Source organism: Empidonax traillii, unplaced genomic scaffold (assembly GCF_003031625.1).
Source record: "Empidonax traillii isolate 1590-97213 ecotype Southwest subspecies unplaced genomic scaffold, ASM303162v1 scaffold109:size1658292, whole genome shotgun sequence".
NCBI classification, from domain to species: Eukaryota; Metazoa; Chordata; class Aves; order Passeriformes; family Tyrannidae; genus Empidonax; species Empidonax traillii.
The window spans coordinates 663,647-687,057 of record NW_020955302.1 but is presented as its reverse complement, the minus strand read 5'-3'; the positions used below and the strand labels follow the sequence as shown (position 1 = coordinate 687,057).

The following is a 23,411-nucleotide window of genomic DNA, read 5'->3' as shown; positions in this document are numbered from 1 at the left end:
ATGCAGATAATGAAAAATTCACCAACAGTCTTGAGTACACCATCCACCTCCTGAAAAGCTACTGGAAGTGGGTTCCCACTGCAAAGGCTGGATATGCTTTCAGGCTCTGAACCTCCCTCTGTCCCCAAGGACAGCAGCACTAGGCATGCCTTTGAGGACAACCATAGAACCACTCTGGTCTCTTCTAATGCTGACAAAACCTGTAAGTCTTTATTCCCCTCTGAGGTTGCTGGAAGCTTTTTCAGAAAAAAAAATAAAGGGAGGTTTAATTTTTTAGAGCTATTATGAGGGTAACACATGTAAGTGGTTACCAGATTTGTTCACACTCACCAGTCTCTCCTTGCTACCTGGACTCAGCCAACCCCTTCGTCCCTGCAGTCTCTCAGCCCATCTTTGCAAGTGAGACAGAGCCCAAATCTTTGCACACTCACCAAGGGGTCAAAATTACTGCACCCCTTGCAACAGAGAGCAAACTGCATCTGCAGAGCCATTCCCAGCCAGCAGCTCTCCCCTAGCACTGTGTCTCACTTGCCTGTGGCAGGGGTCACAGTCCCTCCCTGCACGTATCAAACAGGGACAGGCTCTGATGCTGAGGTTATCTTTCCAGCTGGTTACTGCACACACTTGGTGTGCCCTTGCAAGGAGGTCTATTACAGTCTCATTGTGGTCTCATTTCTATTGCCTCTCTCTAGACCATCCAACAGGGTTTTTAAAGAGCTGTGTAATTCCATGGTCATAGCTCAACTTGACCTGCAAGCTGTTGTGCATGATCTAACTTCATTTCAGCCTCCTTCACTGCAATGAATTTCTCCTCCTGGTTTACTCTGCCCTAAATGAGGGCAGAATGAAGCCCAGCATGTGCACACACCCAGGCTTTCTTTATCGTTCCCAAGGGCTCCTCCTTGAGCTGTCCTCTTTTTTCTTAACGTTAAGTGTTTGGGGGCTGAAGAGAAGCAGGGAATGAGTGTTGTCAGTGGGAATCCAGCTCTCAGCCTGGCTCTCTAATTTGGCAGGTGGCTTTTGAGTAGATCTCGAGTGTTTTACAGAGCTGGGTGAAGAGCATTACTGCTATTTCAAAACTGGGGCAACATAAGCTCAGGGCTGGTTCTGCCTGTGATTACAGAGCCTGGGGGATAGAGGATGCAGTAAGAGAACTTTGCACTCCTGCTTTCCAAAAACATGGCGAGAGTAGTAGAAAATGATGTCCTCCTTCTATAGAAATTTATTGCTTGAGGTAGAATTAGTCAGAACTATTATTGCTTTCAGTAAAAGTCTGCAGGGCCGGGGGGTAGCCAAACAAAATATTCAAAATGAAGAAGAGGTGTATTTTAAGGCCATGAAACTTTGCCGTGCTTACGAAGCACTGACCGTGCTGAGAAAAGTCATCAGGAAACTCCCGAGCCTGCCAGCACATCAGCGACTCTTCCCTTCCCCTCGGGGAGTTTTAAAGCCGTGACGGGAGCTCGGCAGGGAAGTGCGCACTCCCGAGCGCTGGCAGGGAGCGGACGCGGCACCGGGCGAGGAAACCCCCCCCGCCCCAGCCCCGCACCCCCGGCCCCCGCCCCGCGGCGGGGCTGGACGGGGCGAGCCCAGCGGGGCACTCGGGGGGCGAAGTTCCCCTTCCCGCGGCTGAGCCGCCTCGTGTCACTTCCTGCCGGCGGCGGGAGCGGAGCGGGGGCCCCGGGAGCGGAGCGGGGCGGGGCGGGAGCGGCGCCCGGGGCGGCGGGGCCGCGGGGCTCGGCGGGGCTCGGCCGGCCCTGGCCGCGGGCGCTGCGCCGCCCGGCCGCGGCCGAGGATGCGGCGGAGCCTGGCGGCGCGGCTGGCGCTGGCCGCCGGCCTCGGCTCGTTCCTGCTCGTCCTCTTCTACTTCCAGAGCAGCCTCAGCCCAGGTGGGTCCGGGGGCGCCGCGCTCTCGGCGGGACTCCCGGCGGGTGCAGCGGAGGGTGCAGGGGAGGGTGCGGGCGGAGCGGGGCCGGGGAGCCCCGCACGGCGGGCAGCGCTTTGCTCCTGGAAGCCTTCGGGGGTCGGCGAGAGGCGGCCGGTCCGCCGGCGGGTTGAAGTTGGGGTGAACTCGCCGGGGGTTGCACATCCCTCGGCTGGGACCATTGAACTTCGCCGCTGCGCTCGCCCGCAGCGTGTGAGCGGCGGTACCGTCCCGGCGATGCTGTTCCGCAGCGAAACTCCCGTGTCATTTTCTCAAGCTGCCTTCTTTCGGGGGGATGTCCCATTCCGTGCCCCTGCGGGGCATGAAACTGCTCGGCTTCGTGCAGCCCTGCCGAGGCTGTGCCGGGGTTGGGACGGGAAAGGGGAGCTACCCCGTCCCACAAGTGCCCACTTACACCCGCGGTCACTGAAATTCCTTGGGAATCGGTTAGAATGGCTCAAGGGACTTCTCTAGCGTCCGCTCTTAAAAATTTCTTCCACAATGGGAAACAATTCAGAACTAAAATATAAACAGTTTTGTACTGGAGGGGTAATTTATTTCCCTGCCCGATTTTTGCTCTTTTGGGGAAATTAGCTCCTCTTTCCTTAGAGACGTTGTTGGGTAATTCCTGCCGTTTTAACAATGTACTAATGTTTCCTGAGTACAGCAGCAATCCATCAATGGGGCCTTTAAAGTTGCATCTTAAAATTCAGAAGACTGATTTGACTGAAACGTTAATGGAATTTTATCAGTGTGGACTAAATGAAATGTGATTTTTCCTTTTATAGGGGCTGCTCCATCACTTTAATGTGTTTTTTTCACTAAGAATAAAAAAAAGACATAACTTGTTGGCTGAGCAAGATTGAAAAGGAGTTGGGTTTCAGCAAGCATTTGTTATTTCTAGATGAGCATGTGAAGTTTGTCAAATGAATTCAGAAATCCCAGAAGACTGCAATCAGTATTGTATTCCTTAGTAACTTATTTTAGAAGAAATAATTTATGCATCTTAATTTTATGTTGGAACTGCTCAGTAAAAAGTGCAGTGCTGAAGCAGCTTTAACCTTCAGGGCTCCTAATGGAGAGATGATTGTGTTTTATACTGGATACTCTTTCTAGCATCTGACTGGAAAATGTGGGTCTTTTCAGGACTGTTTTTCAAAAAGGGACTTCTGCAGGTCTACGTCAGCAGAACTTTCTGTGCTGAGTTGATTTTAATCCTTTGCCTGATCTCAACTCTGTTTCACAGAGTTCCCGTGAGGAAAGTTGGGTGAGTCAGCAGTGCCCTGAGCAGCCAGGAGGGCCAAACGTGTCCTGGGGGGCATCAGGCCAAGCATCTCCAGCCGGGCAAGGGAGGGGATTGTCCTGCTCTGCTCTGCGCTGGGGCAGCCTCACCTTGAACACTGTGGCAGTTTTGTGCACCACAGTGTAAGGAAGATATTAACTCTTAGAGAATGTTCAAAGGAGGGCAATGGGGAAGCCATGAGAGGGGACTGAGGGGAGACCTCATTGCAGTTACAACTTCCTCATGACGGTAAGAGGAGGGGCAGGCACTGATCTCTCTGTGGTGACCAGTGACAGGATCTGAGGGAATGGCCTGAAGTTGTGTCAGGGGAGGTTTAGATTGGATATTAGAAAAAGTTCTTCCCCCAGAGGGTGGTCAGGCACTGGAACAGGCTCCCCAGGGCAGTGGTCACAGCGCCAAGGCTGACAGAGTTCAAGAAGCGTTTGGATGATGCTCTCGGGCATATGGTGTGACTCTTGGGGATGGTCCTGTGCAGGGCTAAGGGTTGGACTTGATGATCCTTGTGGGTCCCTTCCAACTCAGCATATTCCATGAAAGGAAAGTCTGTGAAAGGTAGAGAAAACCAGGTGACAGTAATGGTGATGGCATCTCACAAGGGGTTTGAGGGATTTTGGGTCTGGAGTGCTCCCTTGAGAAGTGCTGGATAGCTGGGGCTTTAGGAATTGCAATACCCTGCAAATCTGTTCCTTCATATGGGGCAAGTGTGATTTTTGAAACTTGTAGATGGTGATAGATCTGGGATAGGGATCCCCAGCTACTGGAACCATGTAGTGGGAGCCCATTTGTGAGGGTGGTGATTTGCCCCTTAAGGTTCACAAAAGAGGTGAGTTTAAGTGATATTCATGTTCTCTAAAATCTGCTTAGTTTCTAGCCACATAGTTTTCTCCCTGGGTCCAGCCTTCATTTTTGTGCCATTTCTTTCCCTTATTATCTCTCAGTTTACAGTTTTTCCTTTCCTGTTCAGTTCAGTGAAAAACTCACACTAGCAGAGGAAAGGTCATTACCATGTATAGAAAAGAAGCAAGCTAAAGGTTGTTTCAATTTCTTTTTATCCCAAAGGAAAGCAAACCGAGGCCAATTACTTGAATTTTAGAAGTTACAAGTTACAATAATAGGTAAACAATTTGCAAACAAAAGTGTCATCTTTGAAGTGATAGTTGCCTTGAGATTATTTGGAGTTCTAGTTGTCTGGTGTCATTTGGTTTCCATATAATAATGAAGAAATATGGTAGAAAAAATCAGCAATGCTGTGAGTTTCCCCCAGGAGCAGTCAGATCTTTTCTCCATCATTAGCAGGATTGAGGAGGTTGCCTTTCCTGGGCCACCCACAGCCCATTACATGTAATATGCTGAATTAATCCTTGCTAACAGCACATAGAGACCAAACTATCTGGGGACCAGGACAAGGAATACATGGGAAGAAAGATAATGTAATCAGGAACCTTTAAGTTTGGGAGTGCTAATGGCTCACTCAGTGTGGGGAGCAGGAATTAACTCTTCCATTTGCATTGCCCACTTGTAACTCTGTTCGGGCAGTTGCGCACCGGAGTGGTCTGTGCTGAGCTCCGTGGCTGTGCTAAAATAAAGCTTTCTTGTTCTGCCTCAGGAACACCCACACGCCAGGCTGTGCTGAAATAACTCTGCTCCTAAATGCTGCTGAGTTGGTTATTTTGGTGCTGGGCTGAATTTGTTTGTACTGAAGTCGGTGGCAGAATTCCCCGTTGTACCTCCCTGGAGGCAGAAATGGGCTCGGTGTGTTTGCCAACCTCGCTGGCACTCAGGAGAGCTGGGACAAGTCTTGGTGCTCCACAGGGAGAGCAGCCGTGTGTGGGCTTATGTGCTTGAGTGTGCCCTGACTTTGTGGCACTGGTTGCTTTTTGTTGCCTTTCCTTGCCAGTGGCTGTACCAGTGAGCAGACATGGGCTGTAGTCTCTCCCCTGGCCCTGGGGTGCAGCTGTGCCTGTGGACTGTCTCTTGCTCGGTTCAAGTCGGTGATGACCTGTCTGTCCTGTTGACCTTTGGCTGTCTCACTCCAGGCTCACAGACACATGGCCAAGGGCAGGATGTCTGCGTTTCAGGAAGGTATTGAAGTGGTGTCGAGCACGCTGGCCACAGGAGTTTCCAAACACTGCCACAATGTGTAGTTCCAGGGTTTAGGTGGAGCAGTTACCTTGCAGCATCTCCAGCCCTCCTGCATCTGGGCTGGTGGTATGGGCAGGTATGCTCAGCTCCTGGGCAAACCTCATGACATCTCAGCTTGGTTCAGGGAATGATGAGGGCGATCAGGAGGCTTTGGCTGTATTGGTGTCACCCCACAGCAATCCAGGAGATCCCACCTGGCATTGGCATGATTGTCATCTGTCTTCTGAGTTGATCTTCCTCTGCTGTTTCCTTCAGGAATAGTGTACTATTAACTGTGCTGACTTCTGCACACTGTACATTTTCTGCACAGAGGTGAGAATAAGCAATGGGGTTCCCAGAACACTGTTCCATCTCACTCTGGGGGCAGCACATCTAGGCTGGCACAGCAGGAGATAATGGAGGCTGCCGATCCTTGTCTACATCAGAGTTTTGATCACTGCTGTTCTCAGGGGCACCACACAGATTTTAGTGACAGTGGGGGAGCTGGGATGACTCTGCTAGTACAGATGTAGGGTAGAGAGAAGGGGGAACAGCAAAAGGAGGTAGAGGGAGGTGAGTGGCAAGTGCTAAAGCCCTGCGTTCATCTGCATCTGAGATTTCTGCAGACTAGTGCTGTGGGGGCACCTCAATGGTACGTCTTTAGGGAAACCGTGAGTAGGGAAATTGTACTGACATCCAGAGAGCTGGCAGGTTTTCTCCAGTAAGAAAGAAGGAAAGGCCATCAATCTGAAAGCACTCCTTTATTTCTGCTCTGGTTCTGCCCATCTGCAGCATCCAGCTGTTGTTTCTTAGGTCTTTTTAGCAGCATTTGTTTAATGTTGGCTTCTGCACTCCCCGTGTTGTTTCACAACCTGCTGTCAGCATGAGCTGTTGAATATCACGGGGCTTTGTAGGTGAGACATACTCAGCCTTTGGTCTGACTCTTTCACAAGGAGAGATACCAGACTGTAGTAGTGTCAAGGTTGTGATACTGCTCCAAAAAGGATTCAGAGTGAGAAAGCAGTAAGGTCCCTCTCTCCATCCTCATCTGCCCCTGCATCAATCAGTTGACCTCCTCTGGGCACTGATAGAACAAAGCCTTCTGCAGCCTCTCCTGGAGTGGAGGTGCCACTTCACCATCCCAAGAGCCAAGGATTGAGGTGTTACAGGAGGATGAGCAGCAGCAATGCCAGAAGCCACACCAACACATGTAGCAGGTATCAGAGGCTTCAGGAAACTGTCTCGTTGTGTGATTGTTAGCCCTCTGATGTGCCAAAGTGAATAATGGAAGACACTTGCTGCCACCACTCTGCCAGTTTTCAGGTGCTCTCAGTTGCCCAGCCAAACGTCTCTCAGTACCAGCAGGTCCTGGAGAAACTCAATTCTCATGGCTCCAGATCTTGTCTTTCAAGTTTTTTGAGCTGTCATCCAAATCTGTGGTTGCTCTTGTGAAATCTCAGTCAGCTCCATCCTTGTGCCTAAAGATTTTTCTGTTTAGGGGTATACAAATTATTGTAGAGATCATAGACGGATAGAGGTTATAGGTTTGATAAGTGTTTTGACTGAGGTCCTGCAGGGCCCAAGTCCCTTAACCTACAAGTGCACCTAGACCTGGCCTGAATGGAGATAAATACATGCTTAAATATTAGCAGACCCTTGCAAAACAAGGTTTTTTTCAGAACAGGAAAGAGCCTATTTTAGTCCTCAGTTCCTCCCCATTGTTTAAAGGTATTTTCAGGCTGAAATTCAGACACTGCCTTGGGATGTGAGTGTGGGTCAGCCAGCAAACACTCCCTGAGACTGGGTCATGCGTCCAGCTGGCTGACACATGTCCTCAGCCTTCCAGATAAGGAGGGCTGCTCTGCCTTCACCCTGGCTAAGGGTGCAAGCACAAGCAGGGATGACAAATCTAAGACACCCTCAGATGGTGTGGATTTTTCTTTTATTTTATTTGTTTTTGCCATGGAGTAGTTTTGCCCAGCTCAGATTCCCAGTCACAGTGCTGTGATGCCCAGGATGCAGCTGCTGCCCTTTGAGGAGCCAGTGCTCACAGTACAGCAGTGTTTGTCAGCCAGGATGTCAGGCAACACAGGCTAGAAGCCCTCAGATGTGCCATGTTTGAAGAAGACATGAAGTGCTGTAACTGTGACCCATCATGGTAGAAAAATCCACCCGGTCCGATGCTGAGAACAGGGCAGTAATGAAGCCCATCTGCTCCCGAGGGCCAGGCTCCTCATGAGGAATGCTTTCTCTAGTCCTTCTTGGCTTTCTGCAGTTTCCTGAGAATCTCTGATACGCGAGAGAGGTTTTGGAGGGGGAAGGAGTGGGCTTAGCACGCCTGGAGTTAACTCTGTCCCTGCAGGAGAGATTCGTGTCTTAGTGGCTCTGCCAGTTGGATCCAACCTCTGCTGGTCCTGCAGCCCTCTGGCATCCCAGCCTGGCTCTTTCTCTCTGGCAGGACGTCGCACCTGTGTTTTGCCCCCACTCACAGAACTCCAGCACTACTATTTATCCTGCAATAAGAACTCCACAAAAATATCAACAGTAGGACTTTTGCCTGTGTTGGTGCAGGTGATGGTCAGTCAGGCCTGATGCTGGGAGTGCTCAGGCAGTGGCCAGGACACTCCTGGAGCTGCTGAGGTTACATGTCGGGTTTTCTTTCTTGGTCCTTGCTTCCTGCAAGGATCTTAATGGAGAGCATGACAAACCCTCCATCTTCATTCCAGTGCAAACACAGCTGTCTTTCCCAGGACTCCATATCAGAAGCCAAGAAACTACAAAGGCATTAGGTACTTAACTCCCAGTATTTCCCCTTGGAGCTGAGTACCCAAAGAAGATATTAACTCCCCAAATACCTCTGTGGGGCCAAGAGGGGTTGTTTTACATGGAGGCTTTGAGGCTCAGCTAGGCAAAAGCCCAAAACTTTCCTTGTTAAAAAGCAATTAGGGACTGTTAGCAGTCTGAGAAGGGGGAAACATCTCACCAAGTAGCTCCAGTGGCCTGAAAGGCCTGGATTTAACGTTGCCATGCCTTGCTCCTGCCTGTGTGGCACAGCTTGCACTGGTGCTGAAAACAGGGACAAATGAAGCTACCCTAAGAGCTGGGGGGTACTTTTTTCTCCTGGTAAAATTATTCATGGATGGAAGGCAGTGACTGGTGTCAGTGGAGAGTTGAACCCCATAGTCACAGCCTATGCTGCCCAGTTCAGACCAGTCTGCTCTGTCCCATACATTACCTGTACCTGCAGAGCTTGCAGTATTGTAAACTGGGACACTCTGCCTCTGTTTCCTGTCTGGATCTGCAACTATGGCACAGATCTATATTCAACCACAAGCCCTCTGCAGTTTCCCCACTGATTCACATGGGTCTTTTAATTTTTCCTTTCTTCAGATACAACTGCCCCCTTGGCAGTAAAATCCTTCCAGCAGGGCTGGATGGTGGGAGGTATTGCTAAATGCACCTTACAGATCCTGCTGCTCTATGAGGTTGTCCCTCATCCCTGATGCTCATCTCCAGATGCTGAGGTCCTTGCTTGAAGACTGGCTGTTGTGGTTTCTTCTGGGTATCTCAGTTTTGCTCTGTTGCAGGTCTGTAGTCCATGTCACTCCAGTAAATTATCCAGTAAAGTCACTTGTAGAGCTCTGATACATAGGGTTCAACCCCCAAATGTCTCTTCTGCAGCCTAGACTTGCTCTGTTCTCCATTTCCCAATTGCCCATGGCTTCCACTGGGAAGCCAAAATTTCAGTCTCAGTCTAAAGCTGTACATGAGCAAATGTGGGAAGAGTGGCCACTGCTTGGATAAACTCTTCCACCATGACCTTCACAGGAGATCACCCATTGTAGGAGGTAGCACTAGGACATGTGGTTTGATTTTGTTTCTCCTATAGTTTTAATGGGCTGGGGAGCAGAGATGATGCTTTGTTTATTATGTTGGAAGGAGAGCATGATGCTCTGAGGGAGCATGCGGTGTGGCATGAGAGCAGGGAAGGGAAGGGGAGCCAAAGGACACAGTTTGAGAAAAGACTCTATATGACTTGGATCCTGTGCAGAAACCGTACCCAACAGTGCCACTGCAAGGCTCATGCTGTCAGGAGATGTGGTGTGCTGGCTGGTCAGCAAAAGGGGGCTGCAGCAGCACCAGCCAGGCCATGGGACATCTACAGACTTTGTAGGAGGCAGCACAGTTGGTTCCAGCAGTGCCAATTCCCCTCTGCAAGGAGCTGAGCAAGCCAAGGAGACCCAGTAGCCAGAGAAACCTGCAGTGGCTAACATCCTCCACTGTCACCACACCATTTAACAGACCTCAAATCTCTGCTCCCCTCTCACTGGGCTGAATCTGTCAGAGTACTGTAGGGCCCTAAATGTGCTTTCAGTCTGAGCCCTGCAGACTGGACAGTGATTGCAAAAAGCAAACACACACCCTACCCTGTGCACACACACTCCCCTGCAGTTATCAAGTTGATCTCAGCATCAGCCCCAGCCATTGCTGTGACTTGACCTGGCAGCTGCCTAAAGTATGGGCTTTCAGTATGAGAAGCTGGTGAAGAGCGAGAGCTGGTGCTGTCCTGCTGACCTGCCAGCCTGGCAGGACCTGTGAATGTGGGAACATCTTTATGCTGGCTGCTGGTGGACAGAGGAAGGGGAAGAGGGAGGGAAGCTGAGTTCTCCACTAGCAGTTTTGAATGCTACTGAGCGGGTTTCATTTTTTTTCCCAGACCCTTTGCAGCAGCCCTTACCGGGATGCCTGAGGTCAATGTGCTTTCTGAAGGTCCCTGCCTTGTAACCTTTTCCAGCCCCCACATTTTGAAGGCTCAGAGGCAAAGATCTGCCTGAATTTTGTTTCTAGATCTGGTGATCCTTTTCTCAGAGCTCCTTGCACAAATATATTCCCTTTAGCTTGCTGGGATGGCACTGAACACGTTTAGCTTCAGGGCATGGAGTTGCCCAGCCTTGAACCAGCCAGTGGTGAATTCCTGCAGCCTGTTGCAGAAACAGGCTGTCTGCCCTGCCTCCTCCTGTTTTCCCCATTGTGCCCCTGAGCTCTTAATATCTGGATGAGCTTTGATTAGATAAACAGTTGTAAATTTATGGGCAGGCAGACTGATGGGAATTTGGCTGGGAAGAGCTGGGAGTTGGTCTTTCCTGGGAGAAGAAAGCAGGGTTTCTCCTTGCTGGTTAGGACTGCAGCAGCTCCATCACTCTCACGTTTGGCAGCTACATCTGCAGCTGAGGTGTCTCATCACTGTCTACCAATGCAGGAAGGCCTGGCCACATAACCCACATCCTTTGGCAGCTCTGTGTCAAGACTGAAATCACCGTTCAGCATTAAAAATGGTTGAGACCCTGTTTTTGAGGGTGCGACTCTTTCTGTCCCAGTTGCTCGTGCTGTCCGTGCTTTCTCAGGTCCTTCCCTGAACAGCAGCGAGAGCTTCCTCACCTCTACAGCTGGGCTCTCCAAGCACCAACCATTCCCAACCCTGTAGACAGCCCAACCTTGTTCCTTTGAGCCCTGTTTGTCTCCCTCTCTGTTAGCATGTCCTGCTCTCCCCACCTTATCAAGGATCCCTGATACACTGGGGCAATGCGTGACAAAGGCATTCAGTGTTCCCTGCTCTGTCTGACAGTGTGTCACATTGTGAAGCAGGTTCTGCAGCTGGGAGATGCTGCAAACCACACTGCCCCAGATCTGTGTCTGGTGTCGTGCTCGGATGAGTCTGTTATGTGGCCGTGTACGCAAACTGTGCTGACCACGGGTGCCGAGACCTGCTGTGCTGGAGAAATACCTGATTCTGGTGAGATCCAGCATTTTTGTAAGTGGACTTAATTTTCATAGACTCCCTCAGAGCATTATCCAATGGGACTTGAAGCTGCTTTCTCCCCGAAAGGGCCTCTGAGGGTGTCACTGTCTCTGCAGTGGCTCGAGTGACAGATCAGCAAGGCTCTAGCCTGTGCATGGCAGATGGGCAGGTGCTGGCATCCCTACCCATGGTACTTGTGTGTGGAGATGTGCCATTGAATGTTTTGGATATTCACATCAGTGCACAGGGCATGTCATGGCCCATGGGTCCCTTCCCATCAGCTTTGTCACCTGTGGTGTAGAGGGACACCGAGGCCATGAGTCCTGGCCTCCTGTCACAACAGTGGTCACAGCTTTTCCTTCTCCATGTAAATGCCACTTGATTTATAGCCCTCTATCTCCTGGCTGCTTTCCCAGCTCTTCCAGGGAGGGAGCAGCAACAGCAGGTTTGAGGCGTCCCTTGCAGTGCTCTCACTCCCTGTGAATTTGCAGCCTCACTGCTGATGTGGAACCTGATCCAAGCCTGCTCTCTGGCCAGATGTTACTTCACTGACCTTGCAGGAAGGTGGGTAATATTGACATGATGTTCAAAGGTGATGTTTGTTTGGAGCTGGGGGGTGTGGGTGTCTCTGGGGCTGGCTGCCCTGTTCCACAGGGCTTTCTTCAAGGCAGGGACCGGGGAAATCAGCACCAACTAACTGGAGGTTAGAAGCTTCTCAGCAATTCCCCATCCTCATTTGTACAAGTGTGTGGCTCTGCCTACCTTGTCTGGCCACAGGGAGCATCTCTGCACAGCCTGATCTCCCCATGGCAGGAAGAGGCAGCGAGTTCAGCCCTGCACAGAGCCAGCCCCTTCCTTTTGGCAAGGGTACAGGGGTAGCATATTCACAGCTGGGTCTTTTCCAAGTTTACTTCTGGCGGAATCAGGGAGATTGATTTCCTTTTAGCTTAATAGGATCAGCAGACACAGGCACTGTGAGACTGAAACAAGGCTGAGTTGACGCTGGTGGAGTTTTGCACCTACTGATGCTGCTGAGTGGTGTAGGTGCAAGCCTCATAGTTCCCTTCTTCCTGAGGTCCCCATCAGAGCTTGCTCATTCCCTGTAAAAAGTGCTGAGTGTGCATTTTTTCCAATATCGGCTTGTTGAGGCTCTCATCAATCCCTGATGCTTAGCACTGGCGAGATGGCTTCAAACCTACTCATCAAGGCTTCTCTTTGTTGTATGAGTGCAGGTAGCCTGTGTGCAGAGGACACAAACAGCATCTGCACAGACCAGACCTGCCTGTGGGCAGGTTTTGAGCAAGTCCAGCCTGGTCTCCCGCACCCTGGCCTGCCGTGGCCTCAGCAGCCGAGCAGAAGGCAGCAGGCTGGTGCAGATGGTCTCTTGGCTTGGTAGGTCCACGGTGCTGTGTGAGCAGCTGTGGATTGCCAGAGCCTGCCCAGTGATGGGAGCCTGAGGGGCTATGGACACAACCACCTCGTGTGGGTGTGCAGGGAGAGGTGGGTCTCTGATGCAGCCTTGCCCATAGAAAATCAGCCCCTGTGCACCCCAGCAAGGACCCCTGCCTTAGCACTGCCAGTGCAAGCCCTTCTTCTGCAGTTCCTGTGGGCAGCAGGCTGCAGAGGGGGAGTATTGACAAGGAATGGAAATGCTGGCATTCCAGGCTTGCATTATAAACGCAAGCAGCCAACTGGGGCCAGGAGAGTGACAGGCATAATGGGGAAGAGAAATTGCTCTTGGAAAGCTTCTAGCTTGGTTTATATGAGGAATTAACCATTTGGAAACAGAAGATTGTATAGTACTTATGCACAGGTACTTTATTTGCTCACAGAGGCCGTATTCTTGCTGGATATTATTAATTTTATGTTTCCTATAAAGATCCTAATTGCAGTCCTGTGACAGCAGAGAGCTAGGGACATTGTCCCAGCAAAATACATCCCTCCACCTCTAATGCCTTTGATCCTTCTATTAAACCTTCCTGGCATCTGCCTCAGGCTGATAGCAGGTGACTAGAGCCTCCTGCTGCTGAGGAGACATGAGGGTTTAAGACGAAGCACTGAATGGGACGGAGTGTCCAGACCAGCTGCTGTTGGCTCTGTTCCTAATACGTCTCCACAGATGATGCTGGGGTATTTGGCAGCTTCCTAGAAGCAGCTGGATTCTTTCTTTCCCTTTCTGCATGATTTATTGTGAGCTAATCCAATAACTGTCACCATTCTCCATCACTTGATTAGAGGTTCCCTGGCTGATCCTTGACTCAAGTTGACTAAATGGGTATAAGAAGATCTTCCTTGGAAAACAGAGCCTAAGCCATCCCCACCTCTGGGGAGGAGGGAGCCACACAGCTAAGGGCCAACTGTGGCAGTCCATGTGCCTGGGTATGGCTGGTGACACTGTGATGTTCCAAGAGGTGTCATTGGCGAGAAATGAGGAAAAATTATCTTTAGAAACGTAAAGGCAAAGAAAGCTATGTGAGAAAGTGGGAGTCAGGAGAGGAAAGAGATTTACTGAGGCTTTATAGAAAATAATGAGTTTCCTTATGTAATTTTAATATCTTCCTAATGGAAATGGCAATATCTTCTTCCTAAGTAAACCTCCCAGGATCTTGAACATCAAGAGTAATGCTCAAATGGTTTCAAAGCGTGTCCAGAAGCCAGATCTCTGAATCACAGTCACTTCTTGAACCAGTGGCTGCCAGTCCCTGCATTGGCTTGAGTACAGCCAGCATTCCCTGAACAGCAGTCATCTGGCTGAAGCATGGACAGATCAGGGATTTCAGGTTTCAGAAATCTCTTCCAGGCAGTTAAAGGCTGAGCAGCCTCCTGTTAGGGGAAAAAAAAAAAAAGGGTAAAAAAAATTAGGTTAGAAAGGTAATTATTTTCCTTCCCAGTGTGTGTGATATGCAGTAGAAATCTCAACTAGTGCAGGATGTTGAGACTCAGTCTCATGTCAGGAGTTTAATGTTCTTTTTGTAGCAGCTTAAAAAAACATCCATCCGATGACACCCCTTCAAACCTCGCAGCCACCTCTGTGGCTGCTGTCTGAGCCATGGTGTACAGCAAATGGAAGCAGAGTTGGCTGCAAATCATCAGCTCTGAATCGTCTCTCAGCCCCTGTTAGCTGCAGAATGCTGAGTGTGCACTGCAAATATGAAGCTCTGTGGGATGGGTTTGTTGGCCAGGCACGTGGAGCAAAACACACACGAATGACTCCATTGTCTCTTTTGCCAGGCAAGTGCTCCAGCAGCCTGCTGGGAAGTGCCTCTCTGTAGGGCACTGGTGGGGGACGAAGGGTCACACTCATCTCATCTGGGAGCGTTTGCACGCCTCAGATGGTGAAAAGTCAGCTCCATGCCTTCCAGTTCCTGCTAAACCTGTAAGAGCATTAATAGAAGTGGACAGTGGAGATGACATTGCCAGCAGTGCTTGCTATGTTTCTTTGGAGCGCTTTCAGCACAGATCCCTCTTTTTTAGTGGTTTGGACAAATATCCAAATAGCTCTGAACATTGGACTGCTGCCTTCCTCCCGTCCCACGTGGTGCGGAGTAGGACACGCAGGCTGTGGTGCAGCAGGGATTGATCTCTCCCAGGGTCCTGTTTCCAGCCATGAACTGTGCCAAAGGCACAGCAGACCCTGAGGAGTGAGAATGGAGGAGTTGCCCCTTGGAGAGACGTTCTCTGGATCCTTTCAGGGGAGAAGGGAGTGGTGATGTGAAATAGGTCCAATTGTCACGTTTCTGTAGTAGTGGCAGTGCCAGCCCCATATGTGACCTGTCACAAGGCTCTCTTGGGGTGTGATTCTTGGCAAGGGTCTTAGCCAGGACATGTTCAAGCTAGAAGAGAAGATACTGAAAAGTTGGTGACAAGGGGGACAGTCCCAGATTGTGGCTGGGAAGGAGGTCGGGTCAGCTGTGAAGCTGCTGCCTCTCACACCAGCTGGTCAGGAGGCGTCTGCCGCCGTTCTTGGCACACGGGAATTGCCTGCCCTACAAAGGTTGCTGCAGGACTTGAGAGACTGGGCTGAGGCATTTTCCAATGAAAGTCAATGTGGTTGTGTTGAGCTGAATCCAGACAGAGAAACCTGAAGTCTGGTGGCACTTGGTGCCAGAGGCACTTTGTACTGGAGGCCAGTGCCCCATGTCTGCTGTTTGCAGTTTTATTTCATCTGGTGTGAGCCAGTGAGCAAGGAAATGGTTATGGGTAGGTGACAGTCATGAAGAAGGGGTGCTGCAACCCCACTTCAAGGAAGCAGGGAACATCCATCTGCCTTTTTCAGGCTGGAAACCATGTGAGAGTATTTAATATGCCTGGGGCTCCTGGGCTCTCCATATGCCTGTCTGCCCTCAGATTTCTGTGTGAGGGCTCTGTGCTGTGAGTAATTTGCAGTGTGAGTGGGATAAGTGCCCCAGTATCAGACAAAACAGTGATGCAGCTCTGCTGCTTCTCCGTCCCCCTATGCAGCATGACAAAAGCACTCCAGTCCCATGAGCCCTGGGTACAGGGATGCAGGCAGTGGATTACTGTGCACAGATGTCAGGGATCTTTTGCACAGGTGGAGGCAGGTGTGCTTGGATTTTTGGTCCCGCTTCAGTTCCCTGGGGCCTTGTGTTTCCACCGCCAGACATTCACCACAACCACTGCTGCTTCTGGCGGGTCTGACTGTTCCCTGTCTGGCTGGAACGAGAGCAGGACATGTACTCACCCCTCTGCGTGGCTCTTCCCATCCACGACTTTCCATAGAGAATAGCTTAGGACCTTCATCCACACCCTGTATTAACATTTCCTGGAGGCAACACTCCCCTTGTGCCTCTCTTGCCCATGGACTGCTGCCTTCCAACCAGAAGGGCTCCCTGGAGGAGTGAATGACTTCTCCTGTTAAAGGCAGTGCCGTCCAGTCGAGTTATCCCATGTAAAACAGTGACTCTTTGTCCCCTTTTGGAGTGTATTTCTTGGCTAGAGGAAGAATGTCAGCAGTGCCAGGGAGCCTGGCTGCCATTGCCACCCAGTTGTGCCACACAGCCCTGGGACTGAAGAAGCTGCAAGGGGGTAATTGCTGAAAACAAGGGTGTTATTTTTAGGACGTGACACCCTCTTTCTTCTCCTTCCCAGAGGATGTAATCTTGGACATCTTGCCCATGCACACCTTGTAATGGTGAGCTCTGGGGATCCCAAATACTTCCACATCCCTGTGTGTGTAGGAACTGTGTGGCTTGGGGCAGAAAATATTGCAGAAGGGTTTGTCCCAGGGGATAGTAGCTATTTAGCATATGCATTTGGTGGAGTTTGGAAAATCCCCCATTTCCCTCTTGGCTAAGAGGTTTGTGCAGCTGTGCCTCCTCATGTCAAGTGAGCTGTGTCACCTCACTGCCCGTGGAGCCTCTTCTGAGGAACCTGGCTGGGAAGGAGGTACTGGGGGTGCTTTGTCAGCAGAGATGTGGGGTGAAAATAGGTTCTGGGAATGGGGTGCCCCATCACCCTTCCAGAGCCATCTGTGGCTGTTTGGAGTTGGCCTTAAGTAGCTCCCCAGAAAAACAAGAGTCATTTGGGGAAAAGGGAGAGATTTTCAGGGAAGGAAGGTCTGCATGATAGAGGCTGGTAGGGCCCCTCCATTGGCTCCACAGCAGTGAGACATGTTTTAGCCAGGTACTGGAGAGGAGGAAGGTTGTGGACCGCTGTGCAGCCTTCATCCCTCTTCTGCACCCCTCTGTCATCTTGCCCTGAAATGGTACTTTATTATGGTGGCTAAAACATCACTTCCAAGTGACCCCCAGTTGTTTGGGTGCTGCAAACCCACCATATGCAGACATGCAGGTTCCCCCCTCCGAGCTGATGGGAGAAATGATTTGTCTTTCCCTGCTGCAGCTCACTGTGCCTGTTGTACGTGGGCTGGTTCTCTGTGCAAACCTCCTCATGTGCATGTCCTGTCTTGCCTCGCTCAGGTTCGCCCTGAGCTGCTTTGCTTGTGGTTTTTCCCTAGCTTTGTGGATAACCTCCTCCAACACATCTCTGTTTAGTTCTCCACAGATTTTAAGTGGTGGGAGGTGAGGTGAGGCAGGGAAGGGAGGGGTTAATTACTTGGTTTGGCTGTTTCAAAAGGTCTAGGGGGGGATGGGAGAAAATGTGCAGTGCTGGGAAAAAAGCCTGAGCTAAGCTTTCAAGCATCCACATGCTGCTGGGACTCGGTCTGATCCAGCCAAGTTCAAGTCACTCAGTTTAATTTCTGCTGAATGAAAGATCATTAAGTCAGGACCATATGAACCACCAAAGGGGCCTTCTGCCTTCCCATGGGGAGCAGTCCCCCCAGGCTGGGCTGCTGGTACTGGGGTCTCTCAGGGCACAATCCTGCATTTGGCTGATTCAGCAGGGCCTTTAAACAAGGATGTGCTGGACCACCTGAACCAAAACATCCAATGATCTGTTGCTCAGGCCCAAAGTGATCAGATCTCTGTTTTCCAGCCCTCTGTGTCATGTGGGTGCCATTTGGAAAGTGCATTATACAAACTCATAGCAGCAGTCTTGTAGTGGTAAGAGAAATTAAATACCCTTTGTTAAGCCCTCTGATGGACAAGCAGATGAGCTTCAGGCTTATATGTATGTTTTGCTCCCCAGCCTTGTGAGAACAGACATATTTTGGTTGTCTATGGTTCTGGGACTGTCCTTGTGAGAGGTGACATGTGGCTGGAGATGGGCATTTGCCATGGGGTATAATCAGGCCAACAACATTGAGGTGGTGACTATGCTTGAAAATAGAGTTGTATGACCCAAACCCAAGCTACCTGAGGCAGTTTCTTATCCTGAGAGTTAGGAGGCAGTGCTGGTTAAAGACACTTATTCAGTGATTTCAGAGGGTAGTTGAGCTTCCTGGTGCCATGCCAGTGCCTGAGGGTTGTGGCTCAGCTGGTGACATGGAGGAATGCCACTAAATCATGTGATGGATAGTTTTACAGGGCACAGGGATGTGCCTGCCTGCTGATCTGTTCAAGGAAGCAGAATCCCAAAGGTGACAGTCCTGCCCTTTTGATAAGCTACATTAGCCTGGTCAGGTTATCTGGGAAGGACCTGCTCCAGGACCCTTGCAGGGGTACAACCAGCTACAGACCTTGGGTTCTCCTTGGAGGTCCTGCAGCTCCCCCTGCCCGTTTCTCCAGGGAGAAACGTACAGAATCAGGACCTTAATTGGGCCCTGGTGTGACTGCATGGGCTCCTGTGCAGTTCTTTCAGCCATCCACAGCTAATCAGTTCAGAGGTGTCCTGCCCCTTGCTCTGCTCTAATGTCTCAAAACACTCTGGAGCAAGTGAGGCAAAGGTCCCTGCTGCTCCCCAGGATGCTCCAGCCTGTCAGTCTGCTGTAAGGCAACAGGAGGAGCTGACAGGGGAAAGGTCTGATAGGGAATGGAAAATTATTCCCTTTCCCTAACAAGTGAGCCGAGACAGACATCTCCAACAGACTCTGTGCCGCCTCTACCTCAGCAGAGCGTCAGGCAGAGCAGCCAGCCCTCGCTGAGGCTTGGCCTGCAGAGCTGAGGGTGGGCTGTCAGGAATAGCCTGGATTAAATATTGCTGGCTTGTTCATCAGCCAGGAAAATACTGGAGGCGGCCAGAGGTGGGTCTGTCTGTGACCAAACTGCACAGGGCTGTGTGAGGTGGCAACCTGCTACCTGTGTCCACATAACCGCCTGCACAGGAGAGACACCCACTCCTGACTTGCTCATGGGAACAGGTGATTCCCTGTGTCTGTGCTGAGCTTCTGCAAGAGGACATTGTCATGAGGCAGAACGCACTGAACGAGCCGTAACTGGAGAGAAAAACACCATGACAAGAGGAGGAAAGGTGGGAAGGGCCACAGGGGCATTTCCTGAGCTGCAGAGAATGTTGGTCTGGAACAAGAAATGTGTGTTTGTATTGTAAATGTTAGTTTGTATTGTAAATGTTAGTTACAGAGTTTGTGAGTTGATGCCAGCTCCCTTCCATCACTCTTCATGCTCACCACTTGCTGGCACAGCCCCAGGATGAACAAAAGAGGTCAAGCACAGTGGTTGCTCCAAAGGGATCTGTTCGCTGCTATGTGGATGTTGTGCAAAGTGGGGGCTGTCACAGGTTGATATCTGAGCTTTCCTCTTCTTGTGGAGCAATACTTTGTGTGGGAGACACAGGGAGAAAAGACCAGAAAACGTCTCTTCTGGTTCTTCTCCACAGGGCTGGCTACTTCTTGCTATTGCTTGTGGTTGTCTGAATATTTCTGTTCCCCATAACATGTTCTCTCTCCCCAAAGTTCTTACTCATGTATGTGCTCTGCTGCCAGTTTACCTGCCAGAATGGGGCATGGATGCTGCCCACTGCCTCTGAGCATTCTGGGTGCAAACACCTGGATGAGCCTTGGCACTTACATCTCCTTACACTTGCAGCTCCCCAGTGGAGGTGTTTGTGTCTGAATTCACAAAGCTGAAGGATTCATTTAAGCAAATCAATCATGTGGCTCTGTTGGATTTCTTTTCCTTTCTTAAGCATTTTAATTCAGCCTCTTTTGTCTATATCCTTGACTTTCTAATTGCAGTAAAAATCAGCAGTCACAAGAATCTAAGGAGATTTGATTGCCTCTTTGAAGTCAAAAATTTGATTTGATTTTGGAGGAGCTAAAAATTTCCATTTCCAAATCAAAACCTCTAAGTAAGAATTAAAATAGGAATGAGCTTTGGTTTTAATTCCCAGAGGTTCTCCCTAAGCTCTGTGAGTGACAAAATTACCACAGTTCTTCACAACCAAGCATAGCATGTGAGAAAGCAAATGGTCACTTATTTGGTCATTTTTTACATCAGAGAGGTCACTGCTTTCCCCAGCATTAAGCCAGTGTATCTGGAGTTCTCTGTAGAATTTTGATGTTTGGATTCCCACATCATCCTTGTTTTGAAAAGTATCTGTCTTTGAAAAAAACAAACAAAACAAACAAACAACAACCAGATCTTGTGCTTAGGCAGAAATTAATGAAATGTGTCCTCCACCATTAGGAGCCCAAGCATAAAAGCCAGACTTACCAAGAATTAGACTGCTTTATTGAGATGGCGCTCTTTGACCCAATACGTCTGATCCTTCCAAGCAGGGCTTTTCACGTGGACCACTGGCCACTGCCCAGGGGTTTGACTGCTGCTTCCATGTGGGATTTCTTGACTGCCATGCCCTGGACCATCCTCATACAGTTGTTGTGTCCAGCTGCATGTCCCAGGCTTTGCTATCAAACCTGGAGGGAAAACTGAGCTCAGACTGAAGGAACAGTCTGGATCCATCACTGCTGCTGCCAAGCTCTATTTTCTTTTTCCTTCTCTGTTTTTTTTTCATCCTGCTTGGATATTAAAATCGAAAATTGGACAGATTCAGGAGCCAGTGGCTGCAACTTGGGTTTGGCTTTGACTAACACAGTCACAATATCCTCTCATAAATTAGATGGCAGAATCATTCTCTGTGTCTCTTGGGTGCAGTATTTTAATAGTGAGGAGCCTGTCTTCACGAAGCAGGGCTGAGTTTCTGCAGTCAGGGATGACTGAGCCATCACTGCAATGCCTGCAGCACTCACTCATCACCTATGACAGGTGCTGGAGAGGAGTCAGCAAGGTCTGGAGAAGCTCATTGCTGTGCCCACAAAGAGATTCAGGTCCTAATTTCTGGTTCTTCTAGTGGCTGACTTAAAGCAAGTGCTAAACCCTTTACATCACAGAGCTCTGGGTGTTGTTTCCCCTTCTGATAAAAAGGGATAATACAATAATTTTTTTCCCACTGTAAACTCTTCCTTCTCTTATGAATGCAGTTCAGCTGCACACATGCCATGTGTTCTAGGCAGACAGTTCCTATAACCGGTATCTTTTTGTGTGTTCCAGTCAGAATCCATCAATAATAGCACCTCCTCTGAGTTCAGAGCTTTTTTTTTGGTCTGAGAGAGAACATCCCCTTCCAAGAGGGTCTGCCCTGAGAGCTGAGTTTTCCTACAGAACAAAGAAGCACCTATCACACTCACCCACTGGCAGTCGCAGGCTGTAATTAACACTGATCATTTCAGGCACCACAATTATTTTTTGTCTTTTTTTAGATTTTGCACAGACACAACAGGAAGCGAAGCTGGGGCTGCGAGACGGCAGCGAGAGGCAGTGATGGGGTCAGGATTAGCTCCTCAGGGCCTCTGGGGTGCCTGCTCATGTGTAAGCACATGTTCTGTCTCTTCACTTCCCTTGGCTGGAGACCACTGCATCTCCTCCAGGGTTTAACCCTTTCCAGTGTTTTGTATTGGAGACCACAAGTGGAGTTTTTTGCTCCTCATGGCTCTGGGGTCCAGCCTGGAAGTAACCTGAAATCTTCATCCTCCAGCCCAAAATGAGTTGGAATGCCTCCTTGTTTTGGCTCGGCCACTGGCTCCCTCTGGTCTGGGTTTTCCAAACCTCTTCCTGTCTGGCACCTGAGCAAGTGCGCATGAAGATGTCCTGCATGTGAAACACCTCCCCTCGCTCTCTGCTGGCATGTTTCCAGGGTATAATCACATCCCAGTTCAGCTCACACACACATCCAGCCCTTACAGCCTCCCATGGGGCAGCAAGTCCTGGGATCACCTGGCACCTTCTCAGCAGCTTTGGATCTGCCTTTGTCCCAGGAGAGCAGAGCTGGCAGTGCACAGCAGGTGAGGGTCACCAATGCTGTGGATAATAGTATTCATGCTTTTTTTTGCTACTATGGCAAATACCTCACCTGATATATTTCTGGACTTCATTTGCCTTTTTTTTATGGCTGTCACACTGGCAGCTGATAGCCCAGAACTAATGCATCTGGGACCTCCTGCCACTTCCAGCAGCGAAGTAGAAGACACAACTGAATTCCAACATTGTGAAATTAAATCCTGTTAAATTTCCACTCTCCTGGTCAAGGACTTTCCCTGTTGGTGTTTCAGTCTCTCCCTGCCATGGCAACCTTTCTCAATGCTTTGTCTGCCATCAGTATCTTTCTATTTTTATGTCAAGTCCTTTCCTAAGTATTAATCCCAAAGCCAATTTGGGAGATATTTTACTAGAAATCTACCCTCTGCCCCGTATTTCTCATGCAAGTGCCACCTGCTTTCTAGGTGCTCATATCCTTTACAGTTCACCTTTTAAACTTCATCTTCCACTGAAGTAGTTGTTTCCTGTGGTGTGTCATATCTCATGCACTGTGTTTATCTGGGTGAAGATCTGACACATAGGCTTGATCTACAGAAATGGCTTATTTTATTCACAGACGAGGTTGCCTGGGTATGAGCTGTGCTTGGTAAGTGACATGTTTATTTATTTTTCAGTTGCACCCACATCTATTTGTTTTCTTTCCTTCAGACTGTTTTCTAAAGCCTGGGTAATGCTGATGTCAGCCTAGCAGGCTTGTCGCTGCCTGAATCCTGTCTCCTGGCCAAACTTTTCAACTCAGGCACTGGATTTGCTGTTGTGGTTGCAGAGAAAGAACCTCCCTCCTTTCTTAAGGGTCTCTGCAGCCAAACCAGCAAATTCTTTCACCAGTGCTTCCAGAAGTCTGGAATGGGCATGATCCAGTCTTTCCCTCACCTCACACATCTGGCTGTCTTTGCAATCAGCTAGTACACCTAAATAGTCACAGCTTTAAAATCTGTTCCCTTTTCCAAGGAGAGCTGGCAAGTCAGTGAAAACTTGGATCCTGCTGGTATGTTAATGTCACGCTGCAAGATAATAACTTCAGTTGTGATGGGACAGCACTAAAATCTGGGGTACAGGGGGAAAGGAGGGAGGAAGCCTGATGCCTTTCTAAGCTCCCAGGGAAAGTGCATGTGTTGCACAGGAGACTCAAAAATGTGTGTGAGCTTCCTTTCAGGTTCAACTCGTTCAGTGATTTCTGGTCAGGGTCTCTTAGCATGGGAATTTTGGTCACTTGCTCTGCATCACTCCTATTCCCTTGTCTCACATGCAAGGGACAAATGTGATACTTCCTTCTGCCCATCTCAGTGAAAAACATTTTGGATTTGCATCAGGGATATGCACTGTTTTGATACTTCTTACCCAAATAACGATTCAGCAGCTGCCAAGGGTTGATGTTTTTTCCCCTTGAGAAAGTTGATATGCCTTGGCTAAGCAACGTCCCTGCTTTCAGATGCAGTTGTGGCAATGCTAAATTTCCAAGCATTACCACTGCATGTGGTGGAATCTGGGAACCTCAGTAACAAGCTGTAAAGTCAGGAGAAAAGCCAGTATGGGAAGATCTTGGCAGCTCCTCCATGATGGAATATC

General features: G+C 49.7%; 1 protein-coding gene across 2 annotated transcripts in view; it reads left to right on the top strand.

Moving 5' to 3' along the window:
• Window positions 1-1,795: 1,795 nt before the first annotated feature.
• Window positions 1,796-23,411, top strand: part of CHST13 (carbohydrate sulfotransferase 13) — a 30,960-nt gene continuing 9,344 nt past the window's right edge. The window contains exon 1 of one of the 2 annotated variants that reach the window (XM_027882669.1): window positions 1,796-1,889. In XM_027882669.1, the coding sequence (XP_027738470.1) occupies window positions 1,796-1,889 (94 nt within the window). Of the gene's footprint in view, window positions 1,890-11,691; window positions 11,713-23,411 lie in introns of those variants that run through there. The other variant, XM_027882670.1, reaches the window with a different exon arrangement.